This window comes from Vulpes lagopus, chromosome 12 (genome assembly GCF_018345385.1).
Source record: "Vulpes lagopus strain Blue_001 chromosome 12, ASM1834538v1, whole genome shotgun sequence".
In the NCBI taxonomy this organism is placed as follows: Eukaryota; Metazoa; Chordata; class Mammalia; order Carnivora; family Canidae; genus Vulpes; species Vulpes lagopus.
In genome coordinates this window covers 40,697,527-40,716,982 of record NC_054835.1, presented here as the reverse complement: position 1 = coordinate 40,716,982, position 19,456 = coordinate 40,697,527, and the positions used below count along the sequence as shown (strand labels likewise).

Here is a 19,456-nt window from a genome sequence, read left to right as displayed (position 1 = left end):
CCAATAGGCTCAGGCTTGGGAGGTGGGCAGCATCTGTGATTCCCCTCAACAGGAGCCTGTTTTCTCAGATGCTCCTCTAGGTCCCCAAGAAAACGGCAGTCCTCGCTATCCCAGAAGACTTCAAAGAGAGATTAGAAGTGAGGAGGAGACAATCTAGGGTAATGGCTCAGGCTTCACTTGCTTGTCTGGGGCCAAGAGGCAGGACAGAAAAGTCTGGAAGCCAGAAACGAGGGAGCGGTCGTGGAAGACTACAACTCCCATCATGCTCCGGCGCAGCGACGCCTGCGCACCGAGCGCCGGTTGCCCATGCGGCCCTAGGGCTGGGAGCGCCGCGCCGCGCTCCGCTGCGGGGGAGGCCATGGCGGAACCTTCCCAGGCCTCGACCCCGGCTCCGGCCACGCAGCCCCGTCCCCTTCAGTCTCCAGCCCCTGCCCCACCTCCGACTCCTGCCCCCAGCCCGGCTTCAGCCCCGACTCCGGCTCCCACTCCGGCACCAGCCCCCGCGCCAGTTGCAGCCCCAGCCGGCAGCACAGGGACTGGGGGTCCCGGGGTAGGAAGTGGGGGGACCGGGAGCGGAGGGGATCCGGCTCGACCTGGCCTGAGCCAGCAGCAGCGCGCCAGCCAGAGGAAGGCGCAAGTCCGGGGGCTGCCGCGCGCCAAGAAGCTTGAGAAGCTAGGGGTCTTCTCGGCTTGCAAGGTGGGGGCGGGGCCTGGGGTGAGAAGGGGCGGGGCTTGGGGCATCCCAGGGCTCCGGTGGGAATGGGGGCAAATCTGTGGCTGGGGATCGGCTCCCCGTGCCCGGTTACAGGGCTATTGACCGAGTTTTGTAACGCCAGGCCAACGAAACCTGCAAGTGTAATGGCTGGAAAAACCCCAAGCCCCCCACTGCACCCCGCATGGACCTGCAGCAGCCAGCTGCCAACCTGAGCGAGCTGTGCCGCAGCTGTGAGCACCCCTTGGGTAAGGCAGGTAGTGCCCTTGGAGCTGGGGCGGGGGCAGGTCCTGGGGCCTGCTTGGACAGGATAATATAAGTGCCACTGAGTTTTATCTTTGGAACCAAAAATGCCTCCGAAGGAGGGATTGGCTTGGGAACATGTATCCCTCCCAAGTTACGAGAAAGGAAATTTGCCAGCCCAGAATAGACAGGGTCCACCCAAGGCTGACATAGTAGCAGTCAGTCTCACTACTGGTCATGCTGTTTGGAGCTACCGAGGTTGTACATTGACTGGTGATGAAGAGTGAGAAAGAGCTCTGGTCATCTATCCTTTCTTTCCAAACCTACCACCTTTCCTTCTTGCAGCTGACCACGTGTCCCACCTGGAGAATGTGTCAGAAGATGAGATTAACCGGCTGCTGGGTATGGTGGTGGACGTGGAGAACCTGTTCATGTCTGTTCACAAAGAGGAGGACACGGACACTAAGCAGGTCTATTTCTACCTCTTCAAGGTGAGCTTCATCCAAGTGAGTGTGAATGAGCAAAGGAGGTGGGGCTGGACTGGGCAGTTTGCAGCTCTGAGCTCCACTGACCCCTACTCCTCCCTCTTCCTCTTCCTCCAGCTCCTGCGGAAATGCATCCTGCAGATGACCCGGCCAGTGGTGGAGGGCTCCCTGGGCAGTCCCCCATTTGAGAAGCCTAATATTGAGCAGGTGGGATGAGGAAGGTAGTAAGAGAATTGGGGGCATCTTGGAGGAGTGAGGAGCCTGTGTTCCCCATCTTCCTCAAGCTGAGAACAAGGGACAGGTTCAGAGAAGGGAGGATGTTCAAGATGGGCATGGAGCTGGGAAGGGGGCACAATTTTTCTTCACAGAGAGCCCGAGTGAGAGGGGAGCTTTAGCCTGCCCTCAGGAAGCACCAGATTTTGGATAAGAAACCCCTGCTGGCCGCTCACGTCTCCTTCCTGGTCTTGTTCCCTACCCACCCCTTCTCAGGGTGTGCTGAACTTTGTGCAGTATAAGTTTAGTCACCTGGCTCCTCGGGAGCGGCAGACGATGTTTGAACTCTCAAAGATGTTCCTGCTCTGCCTTAACTACTGGAAGCTTGAGACTCCTGCCCAATTTCGGCAGCGGTCTCAGGCTGAGGACGTGGCTACTTACAAGGTCAATTATACCAGGTAGGGCTGGCCAAGGCCAGCGGGGAGTGGGGGTGGGGGTGCTCGTGCTGATAAGCCCAACCTGGGTTTAGTGTCTCCATTCTCCATCCTACCTCCCCTCTGCCCGCAGATGGCTCTGCTACTGCCACGTACCCCAGAGCTGTGACAGCCTCCCCCGGTACGAGACCACTCACATCTTTGGACGAAGCCTTCTCCGCTCCATCTTCACTGTGACCCGGCGGCAGCTGCTAGAGAAGTTCCGGGTGGAGAAGGACAAGCTGGTGCCTGAGAAGAGGACCCTTATCCTCACCCACTTCCCAAAGTAAGGCTCACTCCGGCCTGTCAGGAGTTTGCTCCAGATTCACATCCTCCCTGTTGTCCCCTTTTTTCCAGGAAGGCTTCTTGGAATGGTCCCTCCTCCCCCTCCATGAGCCTTCTGGGATCTGGGTGTCTACCTGGCAGACTTGTCTGGGGCCCAGATGCAACTTGCTGGCATTTGCCTTTGCGTGTGCTAGTCTGGGGATGGCAGGTACATGGCCTGAGTGCTAACATTACCCCTGCCCATGCCCCTGGTAGATGTGACTAATTGTTTCCCATGGGGCCTGGACACAGCCTCAGAATCCTTCCCACCGCAACGTGCCAAGAAGCCAGAGCTTATGCTTGAGGTGAAACCGATTTCCACTCCTATTGTAGTCCTTTCCGTAAGATTTTGCTCTGTTGTGCTGCCCCTCTCTCCCACTTTAAACTTGGCTCACCACTCCCCAGTTTGAGACGCCTTTGCTGACTAATGTAGGCCTTTCAGGGCCCCTTCTGCTGCGAGGTGGGAATGTGAGGTGGCAGGAGGGGGTGGATTCTGAGCCCCGTTTCACACTGAGGTCCAGGGTGACTTAGTGCCCTGCTCGGCCGCATAGCACAGGATGGCACCAGTCAGACTCTATCCCCATGTGCTGCACACCATGGCAAACTGGGCCTCTGATCCTGTCCTGGATGTCCTGTTCTGCCTTTGACCAGGGGACTGTGTCTCCCCCTAGTCTGAAGCTGTCTCCGCTCTCTGGCTCCCAGTTTCCTGAGAACAGGGTCTCTTTGACCTGCCTCCAGTCTGGGTCTGGTCCAGGCTGCTGCCTTGGTTGGAGGACAGAGTTGCGAGACACACTGTACCCTCCCCACAGATTCCTGTCCATGCTGGAGGAGGAGATATATGGGGCAAACTCTCCAATCTGGGAGTCCGGCTTCACCATGCCACCCTCAGAGGGGACCCAGCTGGTGCCCAGGCCAGGTATGTGCTCCAGCAGGCTCTGCAGGCTCCTGGCTTGGCTTTCTTGGCAGAGCTCAGCCCTCTGCTGGGGAAGAGGCACTGCAGATGGCTGCAGTGGGGATATGCAGAAGGGTGTGTCAGGGAGTCCCTTTTTGGGACCCCCCACCATCTCTGACCCCCCACTCCTAATTTCGCTCACTCTCAGCTACGGTCAGTGCAGCAGTTGTCCCCAGCACCCCCATCTTCAGCCCTACCATGGGTGGAGGCAGCAACAGCTCCTTGAGTCTGGACTCCGGAGGGGCTGAGCCCATGCCAGGTGGGTACTGACCCCTGACGTCTGACCCTCATTTACCCCTCCCCTGACTTCTCTTGCTGTCCACCAGAGACCCTGCCAACCTTCCCAGCAGGTGAGAAGAGGAAGCTTCCGGAGAACCTGACCCTGGAGGATGCCAAGCGGCTCCGTGTAATGGGCGACATCCCTATGGAGCTGGTCAATGAGGTCATGCTCACCATCACTGACCCTGCCGCCATGCTGGGGCCCGAGGTGGGCAGCCTGGATAACTGACCAGTGTAGGGAAGGGGGCCTCACCAGCCTCTGAGGCCTCAGCTTCCCACCTCTCCTCTGGTGCCCAGACGAGCCTGCTGTCAGCCAACGCAGCCCGGGACGAGACAGCTCGTCTGGAGGAGCGCCGAGGCATCATTGAGTTCCACGTCATCGGCAACTCGCTGACGCCCAAGGCCAACCGGCGGGTGTTGCTCTGGCTTGTGGGGCTGCAGAATGTCTTCTCCCACCAGCTGCCACGCATGCCTAAGGAGTACATCGCCCGCCTCGTCTTTGACCCGTGCGTCTGCAGAAGAGTCCTGACCCTGGGGCACCACACCTGTCCTCAGCCCCTGCCCCCACCCCACCCAAAGCCGTGGGAATACTTGCTTCTCCTCTCCCAGCACTAAATATGGCCCTGGCCTCTAAGGCTGTAGAGACCTGGGGGGCATTTGGAGAACAGGTAGCAGCAGTGACTTGTCCTCTCTCCCCTCAGGAAGCACAAGACTCTGGCCTTAATCAAGGATGGGCGGGTCATAGGTGGGATCTGCTTCCGCATGTTTCCCACTCAGGGCTTCACCGAGATTGTCTTCTGCGCTGTCACCTCAAATGAGCAAGTGAAGGTGAGTACCTGCTCCTGGCCTCACCCCTACCCACCACCCACCACCTGCTTCTGGTTTGGGACTGTCAGAACCACAGTCCCTAACCCTTCTCTTAGTGCCCAGGCAGTTCCTTCCAGCCCCACAAGGTGGCACTTGTCCTTTGGTAACTGCATTAAGAAAACACTTGTTGACAAATGGAGTCCCAAAGTCGATAACCCTTTTATTTATTTATTTATTTTTGAGAGATTTTATTTACTTCTTTGAAAGAGAGCATGAGCAGGAGGAGAGGCAGAAGGAGAAGCAGACTCCCTGCTAAGCAGGGAGCCCGAGGTGGGACTCAATCCCAGGACCCTGGGATCATGACCTGAGTGGAAGGCAGATGCTTAACTGACTGAACCACCCAGACGCCCCTCAATAAAGCTTTTAAATGGACTTGAATTTCCTTCATCGCCTGAACATTCACATATACGGGAGGGAGGGGGTAATACTTTTTACGCTGGTCTTGCATTGGAGGATAGTCGTGGGTTCCATCCTTGATTTGGCACAACAGACCTACTGGTAGGGTCCCCAGTTCTCCTGTTTTATGTAATCCAGATCTGCATGGTGCCCCTTCGGTCTTGACATATGGGGGGAGACACTCTTTCTTCAGGGTTCAGATATTGAAACGAGTAGGGCCCTTGTGATGCCACTCCCCCTTTTGCTCTAACTCTGAGGCCTGGGAGCTGGGAACCAGTGACACCTAGATGGCAACTTCCTGGTTGGGTTTTTAGTCCTGGCCTTACTGTGGCTGGCTGACTGACCTTGGAGACATTTCTTAAAATAGTTGAGTTTCAGGTGTTTGTGGGTTTTTTGTTTTGTTTTGTTTTGTTTTCTGTATAACGGAGATAAAAATATTTATCTAGTGGATTAACTTAAGAGGTGGCCTATAAAGTACCTAGCAAAACGCCTGGCTCAGAGTAAGCACTGAGCAACGCCAGCATCCTTTACTTTTTCCCCATAAATTCCCCTTCCTCTGCCAATTGCTTTTCCTCCTCTGGATGCCAGATCCCCGGCTGTCCGTCTCTCCTGTGCAGTCCACTCTCTGCTCTAGGCTGCCCTTCTAAGCCCTGCTCCCCTTCCCCACAGGGCTACGGGACTCATCTGATGAACCACTTGAAGGAGTATCACATCAAACACAACATTCTCTACTTCCTCACCTATGCCGACGAGTACGCCATTGGCTACTTCAAAAAGCAGGTGATCCGCACCTCAGCCCACACTTGCCTGCTGCCCGGGGCTCAGGGTCACTCGGTCTAGCCCACTGGTGTGGCTGGGGTGGGAGCCCCTTGGTGTTTGTTCCCTGTGCCATCTGGCACCAACGGAGAGGTTTCCCATGCCCATCTGCCTGCCTCCCGCTGCCACCCCTGTGACAAGTAGGCACCTATAGAGTGGGAGGGCAGGCTGGTAGAGCTGGGAGGCTCTGGAGGATGATTTGGGCGGAGCAGCTGACCTGGAGCCTTTCCAGGGGCAAATTAATTGAGCCCACACAGCACAGAACATTGTACCACCTACCACAGAAGGTGATCCAGGAACCAGGGAGAGGGGACACAGCATGCACAGCCCCTCGGGGGGTTCCTGGGAGGAGGATTATCCAAGTTGGAAAAGCCTTGCTGATGGATTAGGTCATAACTGTCCACTCCCTAGGGCTTCTCCAAGGACATCAAGGTGCCCAAGAGCCGCTACCTGGGTTACATTAAGGACTATGAGGGCGCAACATTGATGGAGTGTGAGCTGAATCCCCGGATTCCCTACACAGAGCTGTCCCATATCATCAAAAAGCAGAAGGAGGTGTGTGTGTCTCTATGTGTGTCTTTGTACACACGCATGCTTGCATGCACACAACCTGGGGCTTTTCTTGTACACCTTGGGAGTGAGCACACATGTGTGGATGTGTACCACACGTACGCACATGTGTGAGGTGGGCGTGGGCCAGGATCTTGGTTCTTGCTTTGCCTCCCAGGGAAGTTAGGAGATGAGGCGCCTGGACTCAGCAGCAGGGCCTCTGACCCTGGCCCAGCGAGGGTTGCCGCTGGGGCTGGAGTTGGCCCCTCAGACCCTGCCTTCCCTCAGATCATCAAGAAGCTGATTGAGCGCAAACAGGCCCAGATCCGAAAGGTCTACCCCGGGCTCAGCTGCTTCAAGGAGGGTGTGAGGCAGATCCCTGTGGAGAGTGTCCCCGGCATTCGTGAGCAGGGGTCTTGGTGGGGGAGGGGGCCCCTTGCTCAGAATATGTTCTCAGATTCTTAGGGATGCTCTCCCCACTCCCCGCTTTGCAGGAGAGACAGGCTGGAAGCCATTGGGGAAGGAGAAGGGGTGAGTGTTGTATGGAGGGAGAGGGTGTTGGGGAAGGCAAAAGGACCAAGGGCCTCAGACATGGTGTCTCTCGCCCCAGGAAGGAGCTGAAGGATCCAGACCAGCTCTACACAACCCTCAAAAACTTGCTGGCCCAGATCAAGGTGGGGAGACCAGGTTCCCCTCTGGGGGTACCTGTACCAGTGACTGTGGCCTTACAACCCCTTCTGGGGTGGGTGGTACTCACAGCTGGGCTTGGTCACAGTGGGCCTGACTCCAGCTTGGCTTTCCTCTCCAGTCACACCCCAGTGCCTGGCCCTTCATGGAGCCTGTGAAGAAGTCGGAGGCCCCTGACTACTATGAGGTCATCCGCTTCCCTATTGGTGAGGACACTCCATTTCCACCCCTTCCTTCCCCTTCCACCTCCCATACTCCTGCTCCTGCCTTCACCAGGCCCCACAGCACCCCCTCTGGTGGTCAGCCTTGCTCTCCTCAGCCTCTTAAAAGCATGCCCTTGTCTCCTGTTGCCCCAGACCTGAAGACCATGACAGAGCGACTACGCAGCCGCTACTATGTCACCCGCAAGCTCTTTGTGGCTGACCTGCAGCGTGTCATTGCCAACTGCCGCGAGTACAACCCCCCAGACAGCGAGTACTGCCGCTGCGCCAGCGCCTTGGAGAAATTCTTCTACTTCAAGCTCAAGGAGGGCGGGCTCATTGACAAGTAGTCTCTGGCTTTGGACCACAGCCTTGACCTGGAATGTCTCTACATCGGGTTCTGATCCAATCTCGAGGGGGTGCCCCTGGTGCCTGGGTTCCTCTCAGCCTGAGACACTCCAGCCCTCGGCGCTGCAGCCCCTTCTGGACGCCTGCAGCTCTGTCCCACTTTTCCTTGTATCTGACCTTGGGGAGGGATCTCCTGGGTCTGGGGCTCCACCTCTCTAAAGTGACTGGTGGCTAGAGGCACAGCCTTCCTGAGGCCGTGGTGGCCTCCAGCCCTGTCCCCATAGAGCCATGGAGTCTTGAAGTCCTGGGCCTGGCCTGTCCCACTATTTCCTCAAGGGTTGGGACTGCCAATTTTAGCTTGAGGGAAGGGGCTTCAGCATTTGAAAGTTCAGCTTGGACTGGGGGGTCATGCCTCACCCTGCACTGTCTGTCCCCCAGGGGTGGGGGCCCTGGGGACCACTCATTTCCTGGCATTAATCCCTCAGAGGGAACAATAAAGTTCTTTTTATTTCTCTGTGTGATTGTTGGCCTTTTTGGTAGGGCCCCCAACCTTAACAGGTTGACCCTGTTTCTGCCCCCACCTCCTACAACACTGGAGCCTATTAAACATCAGATGGGACCATCCTTCTCACCCAGCCTCCCGCACCGCTGGGGTGATGGCACCTGCCCAACTGCAGCACCTGCTTCTCCCTACTCTCAGCTGTTCCTGGTTCAGGTGTCAGGGCTGCAGGGACCCCAGTTTCCACCTGGCAGCCTTGACCTGGGTGGACGTGGTTACAGCTGGCTCAAAAGGAGTGGAGGTGGGGTGGCCTGCCTAGGCAGACTCTGCTCTTGGAGGAGGGGCCAGCAGGACCCAGGAGGAATGAGAGGGTGCTTTCCAGCAGCTTTTCTGGGGGAGGAGGAGGGTTGGGGAAGGGGAAGGGAGATTAAGGAGGAATTCTGCCGGTGCTGGCTCCTCCCTCAGTTTCAGTTTCTGTTTCTCGGCATAGCCCCAGCCCGGTGACACCAGGCACCAGGGCTAAGCTAAGCGGCCACCCTCAGCACCTCAGTGCCTCAGCACCCAGGCAGGTGTTGCAGATAAGAACCCACGGGGCAAAGGTCAGGTGTAGTTTGTGTTACTCCCACTCCTGTCTTGGCCAGATCGGGTTCCTGATAGATCCCTTCAGTCCTCTTCCTCACCCCCCTCAGATGTGTTGGGGAAGTCTCTGAGCCAGACTGGGCTGGCCAGGGGCAGGACGGGGGCCTGGTGGGCCAGGAGTCTGACTCTCTTTCCATTGTCAGAATGGAGCTGCGACCCTACCAGTGGGAGGTGATCATGCCTGCCCTGGAGGGCAAGAATATCATCATGTGGCTGCCCACTGGAGCTGGGAAAACCCGGGCTGCTGCTTATGTGGCCAAGAGGCATCTAGAGACTGTGGACCGAGCCAAGGTGGTTGTACTGGTCAACAGGGTGAGTAGCCCACACTTCCCTCGGTGGGGTCTCAACTCCTCAGGTGTCTCACAAGACCCTCCAGAACGCCAGGGCTGCTGTGGCCATCTCTAAAGTTTACTCACCTTTTCTCCCATTCTTGTGCCCAGCCAGGTCCTGGATGAGGGAGGGGGGTCACGTTGCCTCCTCCCCCATCCCCCTTGCCCCAATCCAACTTCCTCTCCCACCTCATTCTCCATCCCCAGGTGCACCTGGTGACCCAGCATTGTGAGGAGTTCAGCCGCATGCTGGGCAAACGCTGGGCCATTATAACCCTGAGCGGGGACATGGGGCCACGAGCTGGCTTTGGCCACCTGGCCCGGAGCCATGACCTGATCATCTGCACAGCTGAGCTGCTACAGATGGCGCTGACCAGCCCGGAGGAGGAGGAGCATGTGGAACTCAATGGTGAGGGCTGTGAGCCAGGGGAAAGAGTATGCACCTGAGGCACCCTACCTGCCAACCCCAGGATACCTTTCCTAGTAAAGCTATTGGGACATTTTGTGGGAGTGCGGGTTTCCCCGTTCTCCAGACCCTGGCATACAGCCTACTAGAAGTAGGCCTGGCTACAGGATCTTGGGCAAGTCCCCCCAACCACTACCGCTGAGCCTCAGTTGACTAATCTGTAAAATGGGGGTCAGTCACCCCAGCCCAGGATGCTATCTGGAGCCTGGCTGCAAGCTGTAAAAGTAGGAAGGAGAGAGATGACCTGTGGGGAAGAAGGGTTTTGCAAATGTGGGTCACGGCCTTGCCCCATGTACCCCCAGCCTTCTCCCTGCTCGTGGTGGATGAGTGTCACCACACGCACAAAGACACTGTCTACAACCTCATCCTGAGCCGGTACCTAGAGCATAAACTCCAGAGGACACGGCCGCTGCCCCAGGTGCTGGGTCTCACAGCCTCCCCGGGCACTGGTGGGGCCTCCACGCTCGATGGAGCAATTGACCACATCCTACAGGTCAGCTTGGCCCCTGAGACCCTGCCCCACCAGAGTCCTCCCTGCCCTGCCCCGCCCCATGCCCAGCAGCCCTCCCCAGGCCTTCCCAGGCACCGTCTGGGCCCTTTCATCACTTACACTCCAGCTGCCAGTGGCTTCTTATTGCACTTAGGATAAACCCACGCGCTCTACTGTCGCTTACAGAGTTCCATCCTACCCCGCCCTGTCTACCTGTCCAACCTCATTTCCCACACCCTCCACTCACTCCTACTCTACCAGCTGCCTCTCTGAACCTCAAGCATGTTAGGGCCTTCTCGGGACCTTTGCGCTCACCATTCCTTTTGCCTTGAATGCCCTTCCCCCTGCACTTGACCTGTCTGGCTCCTGCTTGTTATTCAGGGAACAGCTTAAATGTCACCTCCTCAGAGTCTTCCCTGATCACTCCCTTTTGCACTCTTGTTGTGTCATCCAATTTTATTCTCCCCAAAGCTCATTAACACAGTCTGAAAGCCTCCCATTCTGTTATTCTTGACTGGTTTATCATCTGCCTCCCCAACTCCAAAATAAGACCCTCTGAATCCCTAGTACCTACTGGGGCACAGAGATGGTGAGCAACAAACATTGACTAAATGAATCCCCACTCCTGATGGCCCTGCTCTATGGCAGTTGGGACCTATCCTATCCCAAAGTTCTGCCCACTGTCCTCACGGGACTCTCCCCCATTCCAGTGAACCCCTCTCTCTTGCCTCAGCTCTGTGCCAACCTGGACACGTGGCGCATCATGTCACCGGAGAACCATCGCCCCCAGCTGCAGGAACACAGTGCTCAGCCATGCAAACAGTACAGTCTCTGCCATAGGCGCAGCCAGGTGAGTGGAAGGCCGGGGCGGGGGGGAGAAGGGGGGTGTGTGGGGTCTGGGGGTAAAAGTAGGTCATCTGGGGTTGAATCCTGACTCCACCCCTAATAGCTCTGTGACTTTGGGTAACTTGCTTATTTATCTGAGCCTCTGTTTTTCCCTTCTGTGAAATGGGGAAGTTACAGCCCATGCTCACAGCCTGCTGTATGGCTTGGCTCCAATGCCCCTATGGGCATCTGTGGAAACCCACGGCACCCTGTAGAGTGCCTTGCAAAACCATAACCCTCAGGCACTTTGTGCAGAAGCTCTTCTGCCGTGTAGACACTGTCTGGTGCCTGCTGTGACAGGGTGCACAAGGACTTAGACATTACTCTGTGCAGGCCAGAGGTCAAGGGCATGTAGGAGGTAGAGGCAGAGCAGGAGCCCTATGCAGGAACCTGACCCCAGCCTCCACCTAGGACTCATTCACATCCCAGCAGGCTCCTCTCTGGAGCTCCCACCGATATGGCAGCAGGAACAGAGCAACTTCAGGCAGAGAGCAGCACCCCCACTGGGTGCTCACGGCCCCCCACCCCCATGTGTATGGGAATCTCTTCATGCCTTCTTCCCATCCAGGACCCATTTGGGGACATGCTGAAGAAGCTCATGGACCGAATCCACAACCGCCTGGAGATGCCTGTGTTAAGCCGCGACTTTGGGACACAGACTTATGAGCAGCAGGTGGTGGAGCTGAGCCAGGATGGTGAGAGGGGCAAGGCTTGGGCTGGGACCTGCTTGGTAGGAGCCTTTGGGGGCGGAGCTCAGCCTGGGGCGGGGAGGAGTCTGGGCAGGTGGAGGCTGGGGGAACGTGGCCCCTAAGACCCTGTGCCCCGCTGGATCCGCTGTCCATCCGCAGCGGCCCAGGCCGGACTCCAGCAGCGCCGGGTATACGCTCTTCACCTGCGGCGCTACAATGACGCGCTGCTCATCCACGACACGGTCCGTGCTGTGGATGCCCTGAAGTCGCTGGGAGATTTCTACGACAGGGAGCGTGCCACGAAGACCCAGGTCCTGCAGGCTGAGCGCTGGCTGCTGGCACTGTTCGATGGTGAGGCTCGTGGGAACTGGACAGGACTGGGCACAGGCACCAACGCAGATTAGGAAGGTGCCAGCGAGGGTCACGGGGCCCTATTTTTCTAACCATGAGTCAAGACCATGGATAGGACAAACCCATATGCCCTCACTTGTTAAGGTTTGCATAGATATGAAAACTAACTCGTGCTATTGACATAGATGTTTTAAAAGCCATTTAGTTGGGAGACTGTCCCTTCAAAGTCTGGGGTATGTGGTACCTTTAACCTGGGAAAGTGAGGTGATCAGAGTGACATTATTTTATTTTATTTTATTATTTTATTTTATAATTATTTTATTTTTTTATTTTATATTTATTTTACTTTATTTTACAGAGAGATAGTGAGAGAGCCCAAGCAGGGGGAGCAGCAGAGGGAGAGGGAGAAGTAGGCTCCCCACTGAGCAGGGCTCCATCGCAGGCCCCTGGGATCATGACCTGAGCTGAAGGCAGATGCTTAACCAACTGAGCTATCCAGGCTCAGTTGCCCCTAGAGAGTGACATTTAAGGCAAGAGGCCTCAGCAAGGCTGAGGGGTGAGGCAAGGATCTTTCTGAAGAGACCTGAGGTTGAGTTAATCCTGGGTAGCAGAGGTCAGAGGTATGTCTCCAGATTTTGTGCTGTAGGCCCCTGGTGTAAGGCTGGTTGGGTGGGCACAGCGTGTCCTTGAACGTTCTCCTGGTGCACCTTTAGGGGGAATTAGGAGCAGAGAACCTCTAGCTCCCTCTGCTCCAGCAATCCTGTCCCTGTGAGCCACACCCTCTCCCATGCATGCTCTGCCTATCTCCAGGCCTGAATCCTGTGCCTCTGTTTTGGGCTTTTCTGGCAGATTACAAGAATGAGCTGGCCCACCTGGCAACACAGAGCCCAGAGAACCCAAAACTGGAGATGCTAGAACAGATCCTGCGGGAGCAGTTTGGGCATTCCGACAGCCCCAGGGGCATCATCTTCACCCAGACCCGCCAGAGCACTCACTCCCTCCTACTCTGGCTCCAGCAGCAGCCAGGCCTGCAGACAGTGGACATTAGGGCTGACCTGCTGATTGGGGCTGGAAATAGCAGCCAAAACACCCATATGACCCAGGTGTGGGCTTGGGGAAAGAAGCCGGGACTGGGGGTGTTCCTAGGGGAGAAGGGGTGGGGACAGAGTCTTCACAGAGCTATGCGGGGATGATTTTCCCCAGGCAGAGGACAGAGAACTAGGGGGAGAGAGGTGGACACTGAGCTTGCCAGTCCTGAAGGTCTTCCCAAGATGGGGGTCCTTGGGGGGCAGAGAGGCTGAAGCTTGGGGGATCTGCAGGGAAAGAGGTGAGTGATGTTTTCAGCACAGAGGATCAGATGTCCAGGGCCCCTTTCTGGAGAAGAATAGGTCCTGAGACCTCCTGAGTAGACAGGTGGAAGTCCATAGGGGATATGGGAGGTTAGATGGTCACCTGGCATGATGGGCAAGGTCCTGGGGGTAGCAGTAGCAACTCAGACTCCCTAGGAAAAGGAACCAAAGAGGCCAAACTCATTGAACGGGGTGAGGCTGGGCTGACTGGAGGACAGGTTACCCACTTGGCGTACCATCCTCTTTCTCCTCTCCCACCCCAGAGAGACCAGCAAGAAGTGATCCGAAAGTTCCGGGTTGGCACTCTGAACCTCCTGGTGGCTACAAGTGTGGCAGAAGAGGGGCTGGACATCCCCCATTGCAACGTGGTGGTACGTTACGGGCTTCTGTCCAACGAGATCTCCATGGTCCAGGTGCGTAAATCCTGTGCCGCCAACAGCCCTGAGAGAGCCTGTGGGACTGACCCCAGGCCCACTCAGATCCCTTCCTGTCTCCTTTCTCAGGCAAGGGGCCGGGCCCGGGCTGGTCAGAGCATATACTCATTTGTGGCAACCCAAGGCAGTCGGGAGCTACGACGGGAGCTGATGAACGAGGTGCTGGAGACTTTGATGGAGCGGGCCGTGGCTGCTGTGCAGAAGATGGACCAGGCTGAGTACCAGGCCAAGGTCTGTGGGCAGGGGGGCTGAGGACACTCTGCCTGGAAGGTCTCTAGTTGTATACACATCTCTGCTCCCCCTTTCTCTGGGTGCTAACCTGGCCCACCTGGGAAGGTTTGAATGGAGGGAAGGGTAGGAGCTAAGGGTGAGTCTGTCTAGGAAGACAGTGGCTCCCAAAATGCCTTGGGAACAGGGCTTGTCCAGAGCTTTTATTTTTTTTTTTTTTATTTATTTATTTTTTTTTTTTATTTATGATAGTCACAGAAAGAGAGAGAGAGGCAGAGACACAGGCGGAGGGAGAAGCAGGCTCCATGCACCGGGAGCCCGATATGGGATTCGATCCCGGGTCTCCAGGATCGCGCCCTGGGCCAAAGGGAGGCGCCAAACCGCTGCGCCACCCAGGGATCCCTTGTCCAGAGCTTTTAATTCCTCATCACCAAATACTTTGTGTATCTGTGAGGGCTGCCTTAGAGTCCTTCTGACACCTATGCAAAATAAGCCCAGAACCAGGACTTAACTCTTCCCCCTGAGGCCTCACCCAGGACGGTCCCGTTTACTCCTGTTACTCCAGCATAATTATTAGTGATGCCGCATGTTAGATTCAAAGAAGCAGCTTTGCACAAAATCCTCCAAAGAAGAGGCAAAGATTCGACAACAAAGTTTACTCTGCTCCCATCATTCCCCTTGCTCCATATTATTTTTCTCCCCAGAGTTAAAAGTTCTCCTAAAAGCTCCAGGGAGGGTTGAGCAAAGTCCCTTCTGGGTCCTAATGATCTGAGGTCTTTGGAAGCCCTTTGACCCTGAAGAGCATTCTTGGGGTCAGGCCTTGGAGGCCCCAGCTTTGCCCAGTGTCCCCTCTGACTCCAGATCCGAGATATGCAGCGGGCAGCCCTGGTCAAGAGGGCAGTCCAGGCAGCCCAGCGGGACAACCAGCGGCAGCAGTTCCTGGCGGAGCAGGTGCAGCTCCTCTGCGTCAACTGCATGGTGGCTGTGGGCCACGGGAGTGACCTGCGGAAGGTGGAGGGCGCTCACCACGTCAATGTGAACCCCAACTTCTCGTGAGCCCAGGGGAAGGGGCTGGCAGGATTAGAGGGAGGGAAGGAGGGTTGTGATGAGGGACAGAGAACTCCTCCCATCCAGACAGTGCTCTAAGGGTTTGGGAGCTTAAATAGCATTTTGACAAACATTGAGTCAGTATCTTCAGGAGTCTGGTTAGACAGGTTTTATCACTATCCCATTTTGCAGGTGAGCAAACAGAGGCTCAGAGAGGCGAAATGACTTGTCCAGGCTCCCACAGCAACTGTGTGGTTGAGCAAGAGCTGGATCTCAGGACACCAGCTGCTGAGAGGCCTCAACTGGGCTCCCTGCCCCACCCCCACCCCTCTGGGTCCTACCTACTCTGAAGCCATCCTCTCCTCCTCTGTGCCCTAGAGGGTAACCTTTTCCCATCTTCCCTCCCTCCATCCATTCATTATTTATCAGGGAGCCACTGTGTGCCAGGCCACGATGCCGAGGATCTGCACACAGGTCCTCTCCTTCAAGGAGGCAGCTTTTCAGTTAGGTCTTGCAAGACGGATCAGGCTGGAAGGTGGGATGAGTCCAGGCAGGCCTGAGGTGCCAGCACTGCTCCTGGTTGGCTTGCATGGGAAAGACCATGAAGGAAGAGATTCTGAAGAAGACAGGCTAGCCTTTGGAGAGCCAAAGAGGTCAGGCCCTAAAGTCTAGCCCTTGTCTCACAGGCAGTGAGTAGTCTTGGGTGGATTCTGAGCCAGGGAATGTCAAGGTCAGATTTACAGTTTTAGAAGATCACCCTGGCAGTTGGCAGAAGGATGGTGTGGGTTGGGAGTGAGGATGGGATGGGATGGAAGGGTGGAGCTGGGAGATCTGCCAGGGGACCATTGGAACCATCCGGATGGGTCGTGCTGAGGCCCGAACATGGGCAGAGGACACGCAGTGAGGCCGCACAGGCAGAGCTCATTGGAGGCAGGATCTCCTGGCTCTGGGAAGTCTCTTGGTGCCTCTCGGCAGGCAGAAGAGCCCAAGGCCCAAGTGGAGGCCCAGCAAGCTGGAGCGTGTGAGATCAGGGGTGGCAGGGTCATGAGGACTGTGGCCACCCCCATTCCTCTCCAGAATCTACTACAATGTCTCCCGGGGGCCGGTGGTCATTGACAGAACCTTCAAGGACTGGAGGCCTGGGGGTACCATTCACTGCAGGAACTGTGGGGAGGTAAGTGTTGGGGCCATGGCTCTTAACTCCAGTCTTCAGAAGTCCTCAGTCTGAGAGAGGAGGCCCAGCCTTCTGCCATCAGGGCACCCTCACTGGGATAGGGAAAGCAGCTCTACCCCCAGGAGCCCCCGGTCGGAGGAGAGAGGTCTAACTGCTGTCTTAGAGAGCCCACAGTGTGACTGGGTAGACAGCTCTGAGGTGGGAGACACAAGCCACACATTTAGGGATCCCCCAACTTGAGGTGAGAAGCCCAGTCTGAGGACAGTGACCCAAACCCAGCCATCTCTGCTCCACCCTTAGGTCTGGGGCCTGCAGATGATCTACAAGTCAGTGAAGCTGCCGGCGCTCAAAGTCCGCAGCATGCTTCTAGAGACACCCCAAGGGAGAGTCCAGGCCAAGAAGTGGTCCCGTGTGCCCTTCCCCGTGCCTGACTTCGACTACCTGCAGCACTGTGCCCAGAACCTGGCGGACCTCTCCCTGGACTGAGCACCTCGTCACTGCAGTGCCCACCTCAGGCTGCAGAGGGCGGGACAATCCACAGCAGCCACCACCTTGGGGGGGGGGGGCAAGTCCCTCCTGCCTGAGTCACCAGTTGGGGCACCATGCTGACCAGCCACGGAGGAACCCGGGCGTCCAGGCTGGCTCAGACTGTCATGCTGTGGAAGCACCTCGAGGGCCACATCTTAGCCCCAGAGCTCCCCTCATACCACAGACATTCAAAGACACTAGATGGAGGTGGGGGGTGGGGGGTTATTGGGAGGGAAACTGAGGCAGGATGCTGGCCACACTCTACTAGCAACTACCAAATTTCCCTTGACGCCTTGACATTCCTTCCTTAATAAGGTCACTTCTGTTTTTTGAGGCTCCTCATAAATTGAAAATAGTGGAAAATTGGTAGAGAGAAGGTATGGTGGGGCACCTGGGTGGCTCAGTGGCTGAGTGTGTGCATTGGGATCAGATCATGAACCCGGGGTCCTGACATTGAGTCCCACATCAGGCTCCTGCAGGGAGCCTGCTTCTCCTTCTACCCATGTATCTGCCTCTCTCTCTGTGTCTCTCATGAATAAATAAAATCTTTAAAAAAAGTGTAGTATTTTAAAAAATCTGTTGAGGTATAAGTGACATGAAATACACTGTACATACCTATAGTGTACAATTTGATAAATTTTAGCCTATCTTCTACAATCAAGATAACAAGCATAGCCATTACTCACAAGTTTCCCTGTTCCCAAGTAACCCCTCCCCTCCTCTTACCCCTCCCCTGACCTGCTTTGTGGTATATTTTTTAAGGTTAAAAGTTTGGGGTTTTTTTTAAGCACGCCTCTTTATGGCTACCATGTAACCTTATTTGGAGAGAGCATCACAAGTCTAAATTTGAGAGCCACTCATAATGTGAGGTCCCCCAGCTCCCGCATCTCATTAGAGAAGCTCCAACCCCAGCAGTACCCCTTCCATCTTCCCCTAATTCCCCAGGTCACCTCCCTGAGCTGGGGAGAGGCTGAGATCCAGGACTTGAGGGATGGTGCTCAGGTAGGCATGGGAGTGGGGGAAGTTGTAAAGGCCTAAATTTTCTGTTCTCATTTTAACAAGAAAGAAGAGAAAGGCAAGATCTAGGTTGATTCTTCAGGGAAAGGGCTATTTCTGTAGTAAGAGGCCCAGCAGGCAGGAGTCACCTTCAAGAGAAAGGGAGGGGGCTAGGGCAGAGATTTGAGAGCAGGATGGCAGTCCTTCCCACCATCTAACCCCCTTCCCTCCTACTACATCCTTGGTCCTGCCTAAGGGGCTAGACAAAGAAACAAGGTACTCTTGTCCCCAGTACCTCCTTTCTCCTGTCTCTTGTCTGGTTGAGGCTGAAATTCCAGTTCCAGTCTCTCTGGCCTCCATTGCCCCAGAGAGCACCTCTTTCCCGGGGCTTGTCCTCCTCCTAATCTCCGGTGTCCCTCAGCCTTGGTGCCAGGAGTCACCCTTCTCTCTGCTGTCACATCTCTGCTCCCTGCTGCCGGTCTTTTGCCCATCCACTCCCCACTTCACCTTCAGTTATCTCCCCTGCCAGCAACGTGCCTTTTACAGGTCAATAAAATTAGCGACTGGAGGCAGAGGGAGGGGGGCAGGGGCCCAGGGGTGCTAAGCTCAGTGGCCTTGAATGCGGCTGAACGCACGAAGTCTGGACGCCTGTCATTCCAGGGCTAAACGGTGACAGCTGAGGGGCCCCAAGCTGGCATTGGGGGCAGGGGATAGTGTCACAGGGAGAGATGGATTGAGGATAAAGACCTGGGCATCTAGTGGTCCCCTCAGTGGTCTGAACCCCTGCATAGCTGACCCCTGGATGGGAGGCCCTGACTTTAAAGGGGGTGACCTATCTCGCACCCACCTTACCAGGCTGGGAGAACTTTCTTGAGCTAGGATGGAAGGGGGAACTCAGGCCAGGAGGGGTTCCCAGGCTTGTTTCTTCTAATGAAGGGTCTTCACGTGGAGCCACGTGGGCTAGGCTGCCCGAAGCAGGGGGCTTCAGGGGGTCCTCGGGACGCAGTCATCCTACCTTTTCAGTTCTCAGTAAGCCAGAGCTCCAGACCCTCCTTGGTGGCCCAGAAGCTCTCCCAGCTTTCTGCCCACCTGAACGAACCCGCCCACCCGCCGCGACCGCGACTCAGGGCGGGGCTCGGCCGTGGCTCCCCCTCCCAGGCCCCGCCCCTCCGGGCCCCGCCCCGCCCCTCCCGGGCCCGCCCCCTCCCCGGCCAGCCCGGATCCCCGCGCTCCCGAGCGCAGCGAGAGCAGGTGGCCGCGGCGGGCTCCGTCTCTGCCCTGCAGGTAAGTCAGCGAGCGGGCTGGTCCACGCTGAGGACCTCGAGGGCAGGGGCGGGAGATCAAGGCAGCCCCCTCCACCTGTCCTCTTCCCCGGTCTCAAAACTGGGAGACCCCCAAGGGACAATGAGGACAACCCTTTGGCTCTGCGCACGGATGTTGGGCATCTAAAGGGTGGAACTAAACTCTGGAGAAGTTTAGAGGCTCCTGGCTGGTTATCCCTGATGCCGGGGTGGGCTCTGAGAGGTGAGGAGGGACAGGGCCGGGCATTAGGCACGCAGCTTTCTGGAGGAGAGCAGGGTGAGGGTAGTGACTACAGTGCTCTGGGTAAGGACCCTCCAAGTGCAGCATCCTCTCCTTAGGGAGTGACGGAGTGACTCAAACAGCTTCTGTCCTGTGGGTAAATGAGGTAAGAGTGCTTAGCTGAGCTGGGACCTGTGTTTTCCAGTAAGCCCAGGGCATCCGCATCATTTGTTACACCTGGGTACAGATGTGCATGGGTGAGGGGGATTGAGGGAGCAAGGGATCGT

At 56.5% G+C, this 19,456-nt stretch overlaps 2 protein-coding genes across 5 annotated transcripts; both read left to right on the top strand.

Moving 5' to 3' along the window:
• The first annotated feature begins 285 nt into the window (after positions 1-285).
• On the top strand, positions 286-8,065 carry KAT2A (lysine acetyltransferase 2A). Of its 3 annotated transcripts, none has more exons than XM_041726935.1 (18): positions 288-697; positions 837-960; positions 1,301-1,446; positions 1,558-1,647; positions 1,930-2,111; positions 2,221-2,412; positions 3,260-3,366; positions 3,551-3,661; positions 3,753-3,889; positions 3,979-4,187; positions 4,383-4,509; positions 5,614-5,724; positions 6,172-6,315; positions 6,598-6,712; positions 6,804-6,840; positions 6,920-6,983; positions 7,118-7,202; positions 7,353-8,065. In XM_041726935.1, the coding sequence occupies exons 1-18, from the start codon at positions 359-361 to the stop codon at positions 7,544-7,546; spliced, it is 2,514 nt and encodes an 837-aa protein (XP_041582869.1). In that variant the 5' UTR covers positions 288-358; the 3' UTR covers positions 7,547-8,065. The 3 variants fall into 3 exon arrangements, with proteins under 3 accessions (XP_041582870.1, XP_041582869.1, XP_041582868.1); XM_041726934.1 differs by having other exon boundaries at positions 3,750-3,889; XM_041726936.1 differs by lacking the exons at positions 6,804-6,840; positions 6,920-6,983; positions 7,118-7,202; positions 7,353-8,065 and having other exon boundaries at positions 286-697; positions 3,750-3,889; positions 6,488-6,622.
• Positions 8,066-8,490: 425 nt separating this feature from the next.
• DHX58 (DExH-box helicase 58) lies at positions 8,491-17,158 on the top strand. Of its 2 annotated transcripts, none has more exons than XM_041727156.1 (13): positions 8,491-8,642; positions 8,826-8,994; positions 9,219-9,420; positions 9,780-9,970; positions 10,701-10,817; positions 11,421-11,547; positions 11,701-11,892; positions 12,742-12,995; positions 13,505-13,654; positions 13,745-13,906; positions 14,765-14,955; positions 16,028-16,124; positions 16,425-17,158. In XM_041727156.1, exons 2-13 carry the CDS (start codon positions 8,827-8,829, stop codon positions 16,608-16,610), a joined length of 2,037 nt encoding a protein of 678 aa, XP_041583090.1. In that variant the 5' UTR covers positions 8,491-8,642; position 8,826; the 3' UTR covers positions 16,611-17,158. The 2 variants fall into 2 exon arrangements, with proteins under 2 accessions (XP_041583090.1, XP_041583091.1); XM_041727157.1 differs by having other exon boundaries at positions 8,508-8,608.
• The last annotated feature ends 2,298 nt before the right edge of the window (positions 17,159-19,456 follow it).